Source organism: Lates calcarifer, linkage group LG13 (genome assembly GCF_001640805.2).
Source record: "Lates calcarifer isolate ASB-BC8 linkage group LG13, TLL_Latcal_v3, whole genome shotgun sequence".
NCBI lineage: Eukaryota > Metazoa > Chordata > Actinopteri > Centropomidae > Lates > Lates calcarifer.
Genome location: NC_066845.1, coordinates 17,219,860 through 17,236,793, shown reverse-complemented (window position 1 = coordinate 17,236,793; position 16,934 = coordinate 17,219,860). Strand labels below are relative to the sequence as shown.

Below are 16,934 nucleotides of genomic sequence, written 5' to 3'. Positions count from 1 at the left end.
ACTGAATAGAAAAAGATGTGTGAACAGATTTGACACTGCTGAATATAACACCAGCATATGAAGATATATTGCTCCGTACTAATGTCCTTATTCTGCATGTTCTCCTGTCAGGTTGATGAGGATGTAGCTCTGGACCAAGCTGTGAAGTTCTGCCAGATACAGTTGGCCACTTCTGCCCAAAGACAGGTAAAACAATGTAACTCTGCATGCTCATCTGCCATCTTTCTCCTACCTCTACAAATTATCTCCCTCCTATGCATTTGTTGTTTATATAGAGTTGAATGTACGCTCTGTGTATGCCTGTTTTATCCAAGCTGATGCCAAATACTTGTTTTTTTTCCTTCATGTAAAGGGATCGGATTTGCGTAGTAAAGCTTAAGTGATTTAAGGCTTTACTCAAAAGTTTATGATACAGCAGCAGTATTTGGGTGTTTTGATGACCATTGTTTTACGTAGACTTTAAACCTTGGAAAAGAAAGAAAAGAAGTCCTCATCAAATTATCATAGAAAACATTTTAATTGCAGCAGGTAAATGTTTAAACCAAGCAGATCATTTTTGAGCTGCAACCACCTTGGCACTGAACTGACACACTCAGGATTAATTAAAGTCTGGTCTCCAGCATGGCAAAACTGTGCTTTATCGACCAAGCTAAAATTATATATCTGAGTTGTCCTGATGTTGTAAACCCACCTATCTGCCAATCCAAGTAGGTTAAATGCTAATTTTACTTGTCTGCTAAAGGATAGATGTTCCTGTCATTGTGTTATATGTGGAAGTAACATGCAGCATCTGTAGTAAAATGTGCCAAACTGATGAGTAACTCCCAAGTAATTCCCAGACTTATTCAAGTCTATCCTACTCCAGCCTGCCAGTACTAAATATAACCCAAAGCATGGTGTGAATGCTCCCTGTTGTCCCTTCAGCCTTGCTTGCTAGTTGCCAAACTTGTCATCAATTTCAACTAAGCATAGGTATGCATGTTGCTTATTTGCACTGGCAATGTCCATATGATTAACGAGGCAAAATGACAAACTACAAGGCATACTACATACATAATGACATACTACAAAAGGTTCAGCTAGAGCTTTTTCTTCAGTGCTCATATTCCTCATCGAATCATTAATTGCTCTGCCTCATCCTGTGTCGGTGACTCCCCCTTCCTCACATCCCTCCTCCTGCCCACGCAGTCATCAAGGGTCTCTCTGCCCACATTCTGTTGTCACGGTGATGCTCCCCAAAACCTCAGTCTCTTAAGAAGTAGCTGTGGGCAAAATAAATCTATGTTTTCCTTGTTCACTTATTGTATCATCTCATTTTCTGCATGATTCTTTTTGTTGTCTTTGTTCGTTTTGTCTTTTCATTTGTTTGTCTAATTTTCATGCAGCAACACATGACATGGAGATAATGGTACAGATGAGGCACAGAGCAGCTACAAGCCTCATTTCTCAATGTGTAAAAACCTAGAACCTTTTTTTGTTGAAACAGCTGTTTGTTTACATGTATACCTCTCCATGATATCTTAATGCACGTTTAATTGGTGTGTATTCATTTATTTCAAATTAAATTGCATTTAACACATGTGATTTCACTTTACCTTAAAATGACTTGATTTGAAATTATTTAGAACTTACTACTTTCTGCAGAGTCACCTAAAAATTGAAGACGTGGCAATCAGTGAAATCACAAAGTGATGAAAGAATGTCTTCACAGTTTAAATGTCAGAAAAGGAAATTAAAGTTATGATATGATTGGTTGCTATTTGTAAACACCCCATTCAAAGTTGGCCCCTCTTCCCTGGCTCAACGAGCAGGAGAAAGAGAGCAGTGGTGGTCAAGAGAGTTAAATAGTGAATTAAGAGAAGGAGTGGTGTTACTTTCTTACTATTCCTGCAGTGGTTACGTTCTCTGACACAAATAAACACGCCCACACCTCTGCACAACCCTGCAGGAAGGTGTTGTGCTGCTGGATTTTGAATGAATACCGCCTAAGCTTAGCCCTGCTTTCAGTCAAACAGACACGGACCTGCAGCTCTTTATACATCCATGACACAGACAGAGGGGGGCAGATGGAGGCAACAATGTAACCTGGTTGTTAATATTTTCCCTCACACTGTCATTGGCTGGGGGCTACACACCCGCTGTCCAGGTTGTAGCTCAGAAACATCCTGAGCTCAACAAAATAAGAAAATACAGGCAGAGGACAGGATTGTGGTTGGTTGTGCTCATTTGTAGTTTAATTTGTGACTATTAGTTAAAAGCTCATATATATATATATATATATTTATATATATATATATATATATATATATATATATATATATATATATATATATATATATATATATATAGTCTAGGCCTCTGTTACTGTGAATATGATTGCTGTTATTAATGTCAAGTGTACATGGCATGGTTGTTCACTTGTTGGATATTATGATAATTAGCCTCCATGTCGTGGTTTGTGTTCTTGTATACCCATGATACTAATAAGACAGGGCACTACTGCATACAAGCTCGCTCTGCAGTCTAATCCAACTGCTCTTTGTGTGTAATTACTATGCCACCAGCTCATCTTGTGGTTTGCATTTGGTTGCACTTGTATGTATGTATGTAGTAGGAAATGTGAGTAGGCAATTCTTGCCTGCTTCTTACAGATTCACACATTCCTTTAAGCCCCCACAAGTGCACAGCGTGATCAGCTGTGGTGTGCTCTGTGTATTGTTTTCTCACCCAGTTTGATACCTCATCAAGAGGGAGGAATGTTAAGGCTACGTGACCTGTGCTCTTTGTTACTGTCAAACAGTGAATTTCTGATAAGTTTTAATAATCTTTTTGGTTGTTACTCTCCTTTTCTTGAAGAGGGTTAGGGTTAGGGATGGGGTTAGATTTTCGGAGAGACTTGAAGGTGGTACTTCATTACAATACTCCAATCTCACCCTCTGTTTATCAGCAGAACTGGAAGAAAATTATTAAGGTTTTACTCACCAAAGAATATAAATGTGTGCTTCACAAAACAGCACCAGTGTCAGTCCCCCTTGCGCAGGCAATTTAATTAAAATGTTCAGTTGGCCGGTCCTCCAATTGTGTTGGAAAGATGACCCAACCGGTACACAACATCTACAGCTGCTCTAATCTGATTTAAAGCTCAATCTCGATAATTGCAAAGAACCATCTTTCAATTGTGGGACTTCAGTTTGGCTGCCAGCAGCCCACTCACGCCGCTCGAGGAACCTACAGACTGGCTGTATGCTATGTGCTGCAATTTTCTCAGGTACAGTGTTTTTCTAATGCACAGTCCAGCTGACTTGTTGGTGTCTTTGTTAGTGATGTTTAATTCATGAGATATGAATCATCAAAGCTGGCTTTGGAGCTAGTGCATGCTTGAAGCTGCTGTGCTGCTCTGTGTTGGGCTGAATGATTTGTTGGAGTCTGAGGTTTTGGAAGGCTACTCTTGTTTGTTTGATTTGTCTGTGCTCTGCTGTGTGAGTCCCGTGGGGAGCTTCATCATACACAGCTCTGATTCAGAGCACAATTTGACTTCGACTCCCAGCAGAGAGCCTGAGAAAAATGGTATGAGAGCTCTGTTACTGCCAAATTATCTTGCTAACATACTGTATCTGTCAAAGGTTGCTTGTTGTAACAGTAGTGTAATGTGGCCCTGAACGTTGACTTAAGCTTTTGAAATCTTGACAAAACTGTAGCACATTTGATAATCAAATTTATTTAAGCACATTGTATGGCCAATATGAATTCATATTTACTTTTTAACGTTCTATATAATCACAGCAGTGCAAATCTGTGCAGCCTGCCACTGGAAATAAAACTCATTGTCATTTCTTTGGCTTGTCAAATTTTGCCACGGTTGATACTGACTGAAGAGCTGGATTTTAAGGCTTAGAAAGGCTAGTTTTTATCCAACTTTTCATCCCTTTCAAATTGAAAACTAGAGAAGGTGTATTCACTTCTTTTAACTGTGCTCCTCTGTGTTGCCATGACAGCGGCCGTGGGAGCAGGGCGGCTGTTGTCACAGGTTGTTTGTGCAGCTCTTGTGTTTATAAGTGGTCCTCAAAAGGACACCCAGGAAAGTGGCTCAGAGGGATGTAGTGTGGTGTAGAGCTGTGCTCCTCGCCAGCACCCAACACACAGTCCTGCACCCAAGTAATCTTCTGAACCCCTGGGGAACGACATCGCAAGCCCGTAAAGGATAGCATACTGAGACTAATATTGCTGATGCATGTTGTTTTGACAAGTGCTGTGGTATCGACTGTGGCTCACTCTGTTTTTCCGGCACTTGAACCAGAGTCTTGAACCAGAGGATGTGAGCGTCACAGAAATCTACCTGAGCAGAGGATGGTTAGCGTTGCAAATGGATCCCCAAGGTCAGTCCCACCTCTTCACGACCACTGCTCTTCTTCTGTCTCCAACAGTCTGCAGGCGATGCCCCGACCACACCTAAGTACACCAAGGAGCACCGAGACATCTTCTTCCCTGCTTCCCTGCCAACACCCGTCCTGCTCAGCCACTCCACCTGCCACCCGTTGTCCTCCCAGGACAGCCAAGCCAAAGTGGTGTATGAGCCCCTGAGCAAGCTGTCCAGACCTCAAGCCTCAAGCTTCCACGATCAGCCACAGCACAGGAGAGCAGCTAGCCACCCTGCCGCAGCCATGGCCTTCCTACCACACACAGGTACAGTGGCCTTTACCACCGCATGGTTGTTTCATGTTTCTGCCACAATGACATGTTCACGCATCTTAGGAAAAGTTACTGCACTCTCTAATGCTGGAGTGATTTCAGAAATGAAATGCTCTTTTGGTAGAAATTGTACTGCCGCTGAGGTGGAGTGTTGCAGTTGGCACTTCAGTTTGTAGAGATTCTAATAGTCCAAGTGACCAGCAGGGGGCGCCTGTGGCCTTCCACAGAGCTGTTACATAACAGCAGACTCTTGCCTGGTTATATTTTGCCTTTTTGGTTTTGTCAGTCCCCCAACAAAAGTTTTAGAAATCAGTGTCCTCCTGATTGTGACTCTTTTTCTGCCTGCATGATCTTCTGGAGGGGTGTGGCATAATCATTGCTGATCCTTGTAATGAATATTCTCCTTAATTAATATGCTGTTATTGTCATGTTTAATATCCAAAGATACAATTCTTAAACCAAGTATCTTCAGCCTGAGTGTCTCTGATACTCTATGTGGCTTGATATGGGGAAAAAAACCACTAGGTCCACCTGTGAGTCTGAATCTCCACTCTGTAGATTTTGGTGGTCTATTCCTTTTAATATTTGAACCCTTTGTTATGTTATTGTTATTAGATTTAATTTGTATTTACAGTGTAATGTAATCATTTGATTATCTGTATGAGGCCAGTAGAGCCATTGGAGGGCAGCACACAGTATTTTACAGACACTGAAGTCAGGAAGTGGATCTGTTTAATTGGCTTTTATCCAGATGTCGCGTCTGTTTTTCTCCCTTTTCATCTAATGGATGTTTTACTGCAGTTTCTGTCTTGTGTGTTACAAACTCTGTGTACAACTCAGAGGACTGCCATTTCACATGAACTTTGCTCAGACTATTTAAATCAAGCAGAACCATCTAACTACATGACATTTATTTCCATGCAAAGTAAAACCCAACCTGAAATTTTCTGAGACATGGGTGTAATCAGATTTTGCTTTTGACAAAATCGGTGACTGTAAAGCTGCTGTCTACAAACAGAACTCAATATACAAATGTGGAATCTACTCTATTAACACACTCTTTAATTTCACATTCTTTATCCTTGGTTCAGTTTCCTCTTGAGCAAAATTTATATTAAGATGTGAGTGAAAAATCTCCCTCTAACACCAATGTGCAAACCTGTAATTAATGAGCTGTCAGAGCTCTCTGCAACATGGCGAAGACACAGAATCTTGGTTTTGTCCTTAATTGGACACCCACAACAGAACAGAGCTCAATTTCAGCTTTGTGGAAAGTTTTGTCACCTTTTACATTTTCACTGTGATAAATTCAGCTGGACTGTCTGTAGCCACCAGCTGGATGTTATTAGTTTGTGTGGATCTATGCAGAAACAGAAGGAAGTTTGTATACACATACATTTGCATTCACACACACAGGTTAGCATCAAGCAACACTGCACCAATGTGTGTTATGTAATGGTTTCCTAGGCAACATTAATGGAGAAGCCTGGAAGAGTATTAGATCATTTTTGTTTTTATTTGTGGCGATCTGAGCTGCAGGGGGGATTTTTACAGTTAGATCACATACAGTCATTATAGATAATTGTCTAATGAAGGGAACTTGAAAGACCACATTTGATGGAAACTTAAAAGTAAAAGTCAGCTAATTGGCAAATACCAAAAAAATGTACAGGGTGTATTTTGTATTATATACTTTTTAATTAAAATACTTTCACTCTTTATGTCCTGGAAACAGTCTGTCCTTAGTGGTTATGTCTTTTGTCACAGTGACTTACTGTACATGTAAAGTCCAGTTAGTGCTGTTTTTTGTTGTTCATCAGATAAAGCAGCATATTTTTACTCATGTGGTATCATGTCCATTAACACAGTTTGGATCGATTCAGCAGAAAAACCATCATATTAAAGTCAGATGTTGTGTAAATATTGCTTTAGATGGGGCAACTGTACTGGGAATCGTGGCTTGAGGTCCTCTTGTTAATTAGCTCCAATAGCCACAACGTTAATGCTGAGGTTTCTTTGTTATTCTTTGTGTTTTTCCATTGCTGATAACACAGAAACTAACATTGAACTCAAATAGCAATGTTATCTTTATTTTCTGTAAAATCTGTAATTGAAACTGACAAATACCTGCAGGGCTCAGTGCTGATGGTATTAGCAGTTTTAACATGTATTTTGTTGGTGTATTGTTTTTGCCCACAGAGGAGCGGGAGGAGCCCTCAGAGGGACTTTTGTACCGACAGCAGGAGTCACACCTTTGTCAGCAGATGAAACTCGCCACTGTATCTCAAGGGCAAGAATCAGCAGCAGCAGGCTGGTTCCCAGAGGAAACTGCCACATGTAGCACCGCACAACCTTGCCCAGGTCAAAACCTTTGAATTAAAATTCTGACCCAAAATAAAAGAAGAATTCATGTGCCTTGAAACTGTTTAAATATTTAGAAATGTCCTTTTCTTTTCCTCTCTCAGACCAGCAGCAGTATGCCAGCAATGAGCAGTCAAAGCTTCCAGACCCCAGCCGAATCCGCTCCCGTGTCCCACCCAACATGCCAAAGCTTTTCATCCCTTCCACAGTTACCAAGTTCCCACCAGAAATCACAGTAACACCTCCGACACCCACGCTCCTCTCCCCCAAAGGCAGCATCTCAGAGGAAACCAAACAGAGACTTAAGGTATGCGGTCTGCCTCTAAATAACGTGCACCTGTGAGCGTGTCTGCATAAATAACCATACACATAGTACATCTGTTTGAACTGTAGTTTAGTCCAGCACTGTCAACAGTGACCCCTGCTGTCTGCTCCTGTACAGAACGTCATCCTGTCGTCTCAGTCTGCAGCTACAGTCAAAAAGGACACTCTGAGCCAGCCGGCGCTGGAAGTGCAGGAGACGTCCAGCCAGGAGTCGTCTCTAGAGAGCGAGTCGGACGAGGAGGACGATTACATGGACATCTGAGCCTCTGAAGGCCTCGTGCTCATGCTGATACCGAACTTTCTAACTCTGCCAAACCCTGTGCCCCTGTATTTAAAAAAAAAAAAAAAAAAAGGAATGGTACATGTCACTGCAGCTCTATTTGTTGATGCTATTGTTTCCTTATGTGCATTACAAAAAACAGCTCTCCCAAACTGAAAAAAGGCAGTATTGTCATGTTGCCTGTCATTTCACTGTGTCGCTGTGCTTGTCAGCAGTGATGGTATGCATGACAGACGACGATGGCTTTAGTCTCGCAGCATGTCTGTAATGTGCCATTTATGCATATCACACATCAGCTTATTGAGCGCGCGTGCACCCAACCGTACACTGGATCTGGCGAGAAAGACTGTCAGCAGCCTTTAAAGCCAAACAGTCCCATGTTTATGCATTTTTTTTCCCATGTCATGTGCTAACTGTAACACTCAAAGCTGCAGCTAAATCCTCAAGAACTCACCAACCTGAGGTGCCTCAGTCTGGACTGAAGCTCAGCAGCATGTACCTGCTCTCCTCTACTTCGATCATTTCCTTTGGCATGAGATTTTCATCTGCAAGACACATTATATTTGTTGATACATGATATATTTCAATGAACACAGAGGTGAAATAAGGACAGTCAGCTGCATTCGAGGTTCATCTGTGGTGCGAACAGTCCACACAGCCTCACAACCTGTAGCAGATTGGAAATGTTTACACTTAACATTTGGGATGTTTTTCAGTTAGCACTTAACTCTGTGCTATTTTTGTACTCACTGTATTTCTTGTAATAACTGTCCTATATATTTTTTCTTTTGTTTTGTGTGCATTTGTAGCTAAGAGGAACAGTTCTTACCAGGAAGACATCCTGTCACCAGCACTGATCTGAATGATTACATAAAATGGGGGGTTTCGGTTATTAGAAATTAGCTTTTGTACATATCATGATCCAAATATCTTTCCAATGTGCTTGGCTTTAATGGGTTGAGTATTTAAGGCTGGAGGAGTGTGTGCACGTGTGAGAGTGGAAACATTAAGGCGAGGGCCACTTTGATTCCAATCAACTCAGGAAACGACTCACCGTTAACAGACACTTCATGTGATCTTTCCTGACTTCAGTGGAATTGAAGTGCAGGCCAGGGGAGACTTTCTAATAACAGATGCCTTTCCATTCAAACCATTTTGGTAAATTTGTCACAATTCTAGCTTAACTCAGAGGAAGACAATAGAATGTTTTTTACAGATTGTTTTCTATAAATAGAAAGATATTTACTGATTATGTTTCTTGAAAGCTGTCAGAAACTAATTTTTAAAAAGACAAATGAATAATTGTAAACTATCACCCTTGATTAAACAAGCAGTTTTGTATTTTATTTCCTTATTTTTGTTTATTTTGTTTTGTTGTTTTTTTTGGTGTAAGATAGTTTTCTATTGTTGTGCTGAGCTTCTGGGAATGTACCATGGCAAACGAGGAGACTGGGTCAAAGGCCTCAGCTCGGCTCGGCTCGGCTCCTCTGCCTCAGACTGCTGGACGGGAACTGTTCTCTATGTCTGGACTGAATGCATTATAGATGTCAAACCAAAAATATATTTGCGAAACACATATTTGTTCTGTGTGCTACTTAAAATATTAACCCACAGGGGTCCTCGCATCAGATAAGACATTGGCTTTGTATATAGTCTGCTCAGGCCTCCTGAGCTTTCTCAGAAAAAGAGTAAGGTTTGATTGTTACTGTTAGAACTGTGGTTTATTATAATTCATACTGATGCTGGAAGTCTACAATAATTATCTGAGGTGAAAGTCTGTTTTTCAAATGAGACCTGGGCAAGAAAAAAGAAATTTAAACTGAAAAACTTAATTACAGTGCATCTATATCTTTCCAGATCTGGCACACACTTAGAGGACATGCAGCTAGTCCTCTGCATCATAGAAGGTGATTGTAAAATATACAGCGGAAAGATGATGACAGAACAACATTTCAAGTTTATGTTCCTGTGTGGCTGATGAGACAGAAACCGTGTTATTTAAATTTATCAATCCCACACCTCAGTCAAAGGCTCATATTTGATCCTAATAATGAAAGTCTTTAGGCTGCTAATAATACACGCATTAAAATAACACATTTACTGTCAAAATGAAACAACTCTGATTAAAATTGTCAATGTTTTATTAATTATCAACTCAGAAATGTTTTATCACTGTGCTGGAATGAGCGTAATCCATCTCCTTTTTCAGTTATTTTGAGTTCTTGACATAATGTCAGGAAAGCCTCTGGTTCCAGTCACTGTGCTTCCAGTGGAGCTGTGGAGCCTCTGGTTCCTGTAGCTGGCAGACCACCCCGCTGACCACATTGACTTTGTGGTCAAAGGGCTTGTACACTCTGGTGTGAAGTCTCCGACACGAGGGAAGTCATTAGTCTTCATTAGCAACTTCCAGGAGTTTCTTATGAAGTGCTGTGAAGTTGTCATTTGCCCCCTTTGCCAGGCAAGCTAGATTTGAGGTTTGTTTTCTTATGTGGTGGACCAAATGTGAGCTCACCCGGCCCCTAGTCGGTGCATGTGAGATCACGGTCACTCTGGTCACTTAGAAAGAGGATGCCAGAGAAGATATTGTAACTCTCTTTTTTGTTTTATTCTTAGTATTCATTTTTCATAACTTCCCAAAGGAAACGATGCAATGGGTCATATCTAATAAAACTGGACTCATTAGTTGGGAAAACAGATAAATAACAGAAAAACAGAAATGTTTGGGTCCTACGGTATTTGTATGTATACCCTCAGAGACAAATTCAGTGAGAACAAAGCATCTCACAGCATAAAAAGTAAAATTATAATCGACCTGTTGTCAGGTAAAGGCATTTCTCCTGCAGTGTGAGATTGTTCAGTCTCCTGTGACATCATGTTGTTTCCAGCCATGGGGCTGCTATCTCTACAAACCCCTCAAAGTGGCCAATTAAGCATCAAAAGGGCATGCTGCATGGCTAATGTGAGCGAAAGGTGTGAAATTTCTCGTCAGTCCACTCCAGGGGCTCTTTATTGGGCTGCCAGAAAGCCGTCTGATCCCTGGGCCCTGGCTGTATATTGGCAGCTGTTAACTGTTGAGCACAAGGGGATCTGTGCAGTTAAAGCAAATGGCCAAAGACTGACACCTGGGAGGTGGAACAGCGCTGCCGAAGGTGGTCTGGGAGTAGATGCGGGGAAGAAAGCCACAGAGGAATCAGGCAGGAAAAATAAGGAGGGAAATGACCAGCAGGTATCAGCAGTATAATATATCTCATGATATTTCTGACCACTTGTTTTGTATTATAAGATTCCTGCAGTCACCCTCAAGCATTCACTCCAGGTAAATACTAATAAGTAGCTACATTCATACAGTCTATTTGGGCCTTAAATAAAATCCAGCAGTCCCTATCAGTCCTCTCCAGACGACCTCCCTGATGTGTCATCCAGTCCAACTCTCCCCCAGGCTGGCTGTTACATAAGGCAGCGCTCCCTGTCATCCCTCTATGTCCCCGGTCTTTGTCCCCAGGCCATGTACCAAGGCCTTTTACCAGTCACACCTGTCACCTCCAGACCCTGCGTGTAATGGGATTGACACTGCTGCTGCTGAAATGTACACCTCGGCTCTGACACTGACACACTCTGCTGCCGCTGGAGCTGAAGGGATATGCAGAGAGTTTTATCGTCATATTCTCTTCATTTCTTGTGGCATCTTGCCCCCCCCCCCCAACACACACAGACACAGACACACACACACACAGACACAAAAAGCAGTGTGACCTCTCTGCCTGGTGAAATAGTTTAAGGGGATTCCCCCCTCGCAGGCCCCCGAGTAGCTGGCTAAGTGAGCACAGCCACACTGAACCTGTGATTAATAACTCCTCCACAACAATTGGTTTCACATAAGGAGGATAAAAACACAAGGCCAATGTTGTGCCACCATGTTCCACAAAAGGAGGTAGGGGCCTTACCTACTAAAATGATAGTACAGAGCTCTTTGCATCTTTAAGTGCATCAATGCAGCCACAGTGTTATTATCCTTTTAATTCTATATCGACCCAACACAAGAGCCTTGAAGAAGTGAGTCAATATTTTCACAGGAAAGACTTTCCTGCAGTAAACATCTCTTTATGTACACTTAACTGCTGATTCTACAGAGTGCCATGTTACCTTAACAACTGTGGCACCATTTCTGTGCTGTTAAAATTCTACATTGTGCATTACACATGGTTTTGGTTAGTGGTTTGTTATCCATACAGTTACACAAAATCAAGTTACCTGTGTGCATGGGTGTCAGAGAGCTGAGCTTACAGAAGGCATTGTATGCAGAGAGAATGCAGTTTAAAATGAGAATACAATGAGAAATGTAAGTGGAAGTAGTGTGTCTGTGCATGGAAAGAGGCTGAATGAGATGTGAAAGTCACCTCAATTCAAATTTTCATGTCAGCTGAGACAATGGGGGAACTGTGGTTTGGTTATTTTTTCCTCTATGCTAACGCTTTCAGCATGTAGCATTTGTTTTGCCTGCATTAACTCGGCACAGTACAGGCGGAGGCAGGCCTTTGAATAGTGACACCCGTGGATTTTGCCTGGATGTGGATGGTGAGAGGACAGCCGGGTTGTTGTGGCAGGTCTTTATTCTCCGACCCCTCCTGTCCCATTCAAGGCTGACTTGGGCTTGTGGTGCTAACTGGCTGTTAATTGCCTGCCTATACACAGGGCTTTCTCCACATGCAGAAAGTAGCTCCTTCAAGGGAAACTAGCTTAATGAGATTATCTATCAGAGCAGGGGCCTGTCTAGACACCCCAATACACAACCCCACCCCACCCCACCACTGCCTGCAGTCCCACAGGTTTCAGAGGATGCCCCCAGGTAAAAGTTACCTGCAGAAAAAGTGCATGTTATCATCACACCATTATGGGTTTACACAGAGTTTCCCACCCACTGCAGAATTTCTCTGATGGAGAAAGCTGAGAATTTGGAAAAGGGCTGAGGTAATCATATGAAAATTAGAAATTTCAATTATTTTATGCATTCTCAGGTAATATATTGTAATACTGTATTACTTTTCCACCTTGTATGCAATTTCCCTCGGGATAAATAAAGCTTCTTGAATCTTGAATCTTGAATAAAATGGTAAGTATGAGAATATTACTTGAAAATACTGCCACTGCTCAGGTACACACCCAAACCTCATTGAAATGTACCTTCCACTGCATTTCGCTCAGCTGTGTCAAATGAATTACACTGGGTATTTACCACATTGCACAAACACACTAAATGGCATTTTTACATGTGGTTATGTCTGTGTGAATGATATTTACACAGACTTTGGTGCCGCTGCGAGTCCTGACCTGCAGCAGAGAAGTCCGTCCATATTTGTTTTAAAGTCTCTTAGCAGTTAATAAAGATGCATTTCCTCCATAGTCCTTCCTGTGGGTACGGTATCAATGCTCTGTTAAGTCTCTTTGATTTCCAGCATCCTCCAATCACAGTGGGACACTGACTCATCATTGTGCCACTTCAAAGCCTGGGAATGGTTCCCCTGACCCCACCCACTCCAGGGCTCCCCTTAAAAGTCATGGTCACCCAGTCCTGCAGGACTCAAGATCTCTGAAATATCTGGTGCAACAAGACTGGCTAACCTTCTGACTTCCTGAGTTGCTGGATTTCTGTTTTGTTGTTTTTTCTTTACACATGAAGGAGCTGAGGAAACACTTTGGATATCACTGACACTTGGATTGCTTACTGACCCTCAGTGCATGAACCTTTTCAAACATTTCCTGTGCTACTGAACCTGAAGAATGCAGTCTATCAGAGGTGAGTGCTGGCTGACTTTACACTGGGCTTTTCAATCAATAGCTCCAATTTCCAAACCAGTTGTGTCTGTTTGTCTTTATCAGATCATGCCTTTCTCAATCAGGAATTTGTTTTGGTGAAGCATTGCCATAATGAATCGTTTTATCCTCTAGACTTGAAGCCCAATTTCAATGGCCCTCCTCCCTCCTCCATGGCTGCTCCCCCTGATGCTTATCTCCAGGGTAACATCAGGATGACTCTGGAGGACCCTGAACTCTGGAAGACCTTTCATGAAATAGGGACAGAGATGATCATCACTAAACCAGGAAGGTAAGATGACAAAGAAATGATGCAAAATGTTGGGAAGGTAGTGCCCTCCGTTGCTGTGCTTGCTTGTCCTTCTTGCATACTCATGTGTACCCCTCTATGTTTTCCAGGAGGATGTTTCCACACTGTAAAGTGAATCTCTCTGGCCTTATTCCATGTGCAAAATACATCTTACTGGTTGACATGGTCCCAGAGGACGGATTCAGGTATAAGGTAAGACAGGGGTTTTTCCTTGAGTCTAAACTCAATCTTAGTTGTTGAGAAGAATTTCCAACGCAAAAGTAGCCTTGACTTACAGCAATCATGGCTTTGGCCGCAGATATCCCAGAGTGGTTACCACTGTCTGCAGACAAGACATCCCCTGTTATCACCCCCCTCTCCTGACATCAAAGGGTGCTATCTCTTCCTGTTTTTCTATCCCCTGCTGGGAGCCCACTGTACTACCCCCTATCTCTGTGGGTGGTACCTGCCAGCCATCACTCTCCACTCTATCATCCTCCTTTCACACACTCAAGAATCACCTTTTTCTATATGACAGACTGACTGACTATCTTGTCTTCTTCCCTACAGTGGAATAAAGAGAAATGGGAGGTAGCAGGAAAAGCGGAGCCCCAGCCTCCCTGCAGGACCTACCTTCACCCTGATTCCCCAGCCCCGGGGAGCCACTGGATGAAGCAGTCCGTCTCCTTCCTCAAGCTTAAGCTCACCAACAATACTCTCGACCAGCACGGCCATGTAAGTAAGGGCACTTGGTGGTGCTTGACAGCAAGGCTGTATTTCCAAATGATATCACACAACTTTTTTTGAAGGATGTTGGATAATTAAAGTCCTTGGTTGACAAACTGGTGACACTTTCAGACTGAATTCTTTGGTTGTAATAAAGTAAATACTTGTCAAGTGGGCGCTGCAGCTGGAAGTGCTTGAAAACAAAAAGGTACTCAGAATTAATAACTCTCTTCCTATCTGTAGATCATTTTGCACTCAATGCATCGGTACCACCCGCGCTTCCACATCGTCCAGGCAGATGATCTGTTCAGTGTCCGCTGGAGTGTTTTCCAGACCTTTACCTTCCCTGAGACTTCATTCACAGCGGTCACCGCCTACCAGAACACCAAGGTCAGTTCCCAGCACTTTCAAACACCACAAACCGCTGGCAGGACATCACACATTACTAAGATTTTAACTGAACCAATGCCCCCTTGCAGATTACAAAACTGAAGATTGATCACAACCCATTCGCAAAAGGTTTCCGGGATGAAGGCACCAATAAAAAGAGGTAGGTATGACACAAAAGTCATTTCCCAGCTATGCCTCTGCAGTAGATTGCAGTGAAAGTAATGTATGTAGTATTTTGACGAACTTGATGTTCCTCTGCAGGCGTGCAAACAAGAACCCTGCCTGCCTTGAGAAGCGACCAAAGATGTCAGACATTTTGAACAGGGACTCTGAGGAGGACAGTCCACAAGGTACTGAATCATTGCTCTCTTCCTCCTCTTGAGGTTTTTACCTTCTTGTCCTGTACTTCAAGTTGATCTAATTATTTTTTTCTTTTCAGATTTCTGCCAGTCATCGTATGAGGGCTACGACGGAGAGGAAGGAGAGCTGCCCAAAAGGAAAGAGGTTGATCCCGTCAAGGAGGAGCGTTACTCTCCGTGGGCTACCGACAGAGAGCACAGAGTGAGGACTGAATCTCCTGCCGGGCCAGATGCAAGAGATATGTACAACGCAGAGCAGCTTGTTCCTGCTCCAGCTTCCTACCAGCCATACAGGTGAATACTGATGTAGTTATGTACCATTTAATAATATTATCTCATCCCGATGAACAAAGCACTGATGAACTTCCTTTTACTTTTTCAGATTCCACGAGTATGGAAAGTCTCCCTCTCCCTCCTCCAGCATCGGAAGCAGCAACAGCGGCTCAGGACGCAGCAGCTTTGAGTCCAGAGTCCCTGATATTGCCACTGTCCCTGATCACGACTCTTCAAAGCCTCGTACGCATGAGATCGGCCCGTCCCCCTGTGGCCCTCAGCACCTCCCCGGCCCGCAGGACTACACCGGTGTCCTCAACATGACAATGGCCCAGGCTGGCAAACCAGGGGTCATCGGCCACCACATCTACAGCCCCTACAGCTCCGAGCAGCCTCTGGGTCAGTGGAGCGGCCCCGGTCCTGCCCAGTACCCACCCCCTCACCACCTGACCGCTGACTACACCACGCAAGCTGTTCACCACGGCTATCACCATGGCAACGTGGCTGAGTGGAGCCAATATCCACTGTTCTCCTATTCCTGCTGGTGAGGGGATCTTCAGTGTAAACTAACTGATGGTGACTTTAACTGATGCTGCTGTGCCATCTCGCCAGAATGCTGATCCAGTGCTCACAGCTATGAGAATGCATGCCCAGACATGGCTGAGGGCTGGAGGCCTGCGACAAGAATAGAAAAACTAAAAGTTGAAAAGAAGAATAAGGAGCCCCCCTGATGCCGTCTTCTGTTCAGACTGGCAGTATTCAGGCTCCAGTTATTCTGAGTGCAACTAAATTGTGCTGCACCACACTGATGGATTGTTTTATTAATTGTCTATTTATTTTGTATTTCATCTCATGTTCAAGTGTAAATATTATTTTTGTAAAAAAGAAAGAAAGAAAGAATAAAACATAAGTGTGCAATTTATGTCTGTCTTCAAATTGTGATTGTGATCTGAAAATAAAAGCCTAAAAGTAACACAATTCTGTCTTGCATGTGTAAATATACTTTTTTCATATTTAAAATAAGATTGATTAACAGCTTGCTTCATAGAGTGCAATCAAAATATGCAATACAATTGTATCAGTGCCAAAATGGTGTGAGGGAGGAATGACATACAAGATAAATGACTTAAACAAAGTAAAACATTCTTTCTGAAGTCACCTAGTTCACACATAATATTCATCTGTAATGGCAAAATTAATTCAAACATAGATGGATGGTTTACAGTGGCGAGTAGTTTTCCCTGTTACTCATGATCCTTGCATACAGACAAAATGTGACACTAGTCTCCCTATAAAGATTGATTTCTTCCCAGGCCTTCATATCCTCTACTGATCTTGGTCTGTTAGATAGATTTTTATCCAATCTATACTCTGCATACAGCAAGTTTGCTGAGTAAAAGTGTAAAAGTGTCTGTCTGTGATCTGCATGCTT

General features: G+C 42.5%; 2 protein-coding genes across 6 annotated transcripts in view; both read left to right on the top strand.

Annotated features, from left to right (window-relative positions):
• Positions 1–9,230, top strand: part of cabin1 (calcineurin binding protein 1) — a 36,680-nt gene extending 27,450 nt beyond the window's left edge. For 4 of the 5 annotated variants that reach the window (XM_018669173.2, XM_018669172.2, XM_018669171.2 and 1 more), the window contains 5 exons: positions 112–186; positions 4,425–4,683; positions 6,889–7,050; positions 7,155–7,357; positions 7,493–9,230. In XM_018669173.2, the coding sequence (XP_018524689.1) occupies positions 112–186; positions 4,425–4,683; positions 6,889–7,050; positions 7,155–7,357; positions 7,493–7,636 (843 nt within the window). In that variant the 3' untranslated portion in view covers positions 7,637–9,230. Of the gene's footprint in view, positions 1–111; positions 187–4,297; positions 4,684–6,888; positions 7,051–7,154; positions 7,358–7,492 lie in introns of those variants that run through there. The other variant, XM_051075355.1, reaches the window with a different exon arrangement.
• A 4,202-nt stretch (positions 9,231–13,432) lies between these two features.
• On the top strand, positions 13,433–16,290 carry tbx16 (T-box transcription factor 16). Its single transcript, XM_018668357.2, has 9 exons — positions 13,433–13,448; positions 13,601–13,757; positions 13,865–13,967; positions 14,325–14,489; positions 14,724–14,870; positions 14,960–15,030; positions 15,132–15,220; positions 15,310–15,523; positions 15,612–16,290. The coding sequence occupies exons 1-9, from the start codon at positions 13,433–13,435 to the stop codon at positions 16,048–16,050; spliced, it is 1,401 nt and encodes a 466-aa protein (XP_018523873.1). The 3' UTR covers positions 16,051–16,290.
• The last annotated feature ends 644 nt before the right edge of the window (positions 16,291–16,934 follow it).

What these genes read in the sequence shown, in the direction of transcription:
- tbx16 (XM_018668357.2), top strand. An exon ending in AGGACGGATTCAGGTATAAG is followed by an intron (nt 13,968 to 14,324) that starts GTAAGACAGGGG and finishes TCTTCCCTACAG; the next exon opens with TGGAATAAAGAGAAATGGGA. An exon ending in CCGCCTACCAGAACACCAAG is followed by an intron (nt 14,871 to 14,959) that starts GTCAGTTCCCAG and finishes GCCCCCTTGCAG; the next exon opens with ATTACAAAACTGAAGATTGA.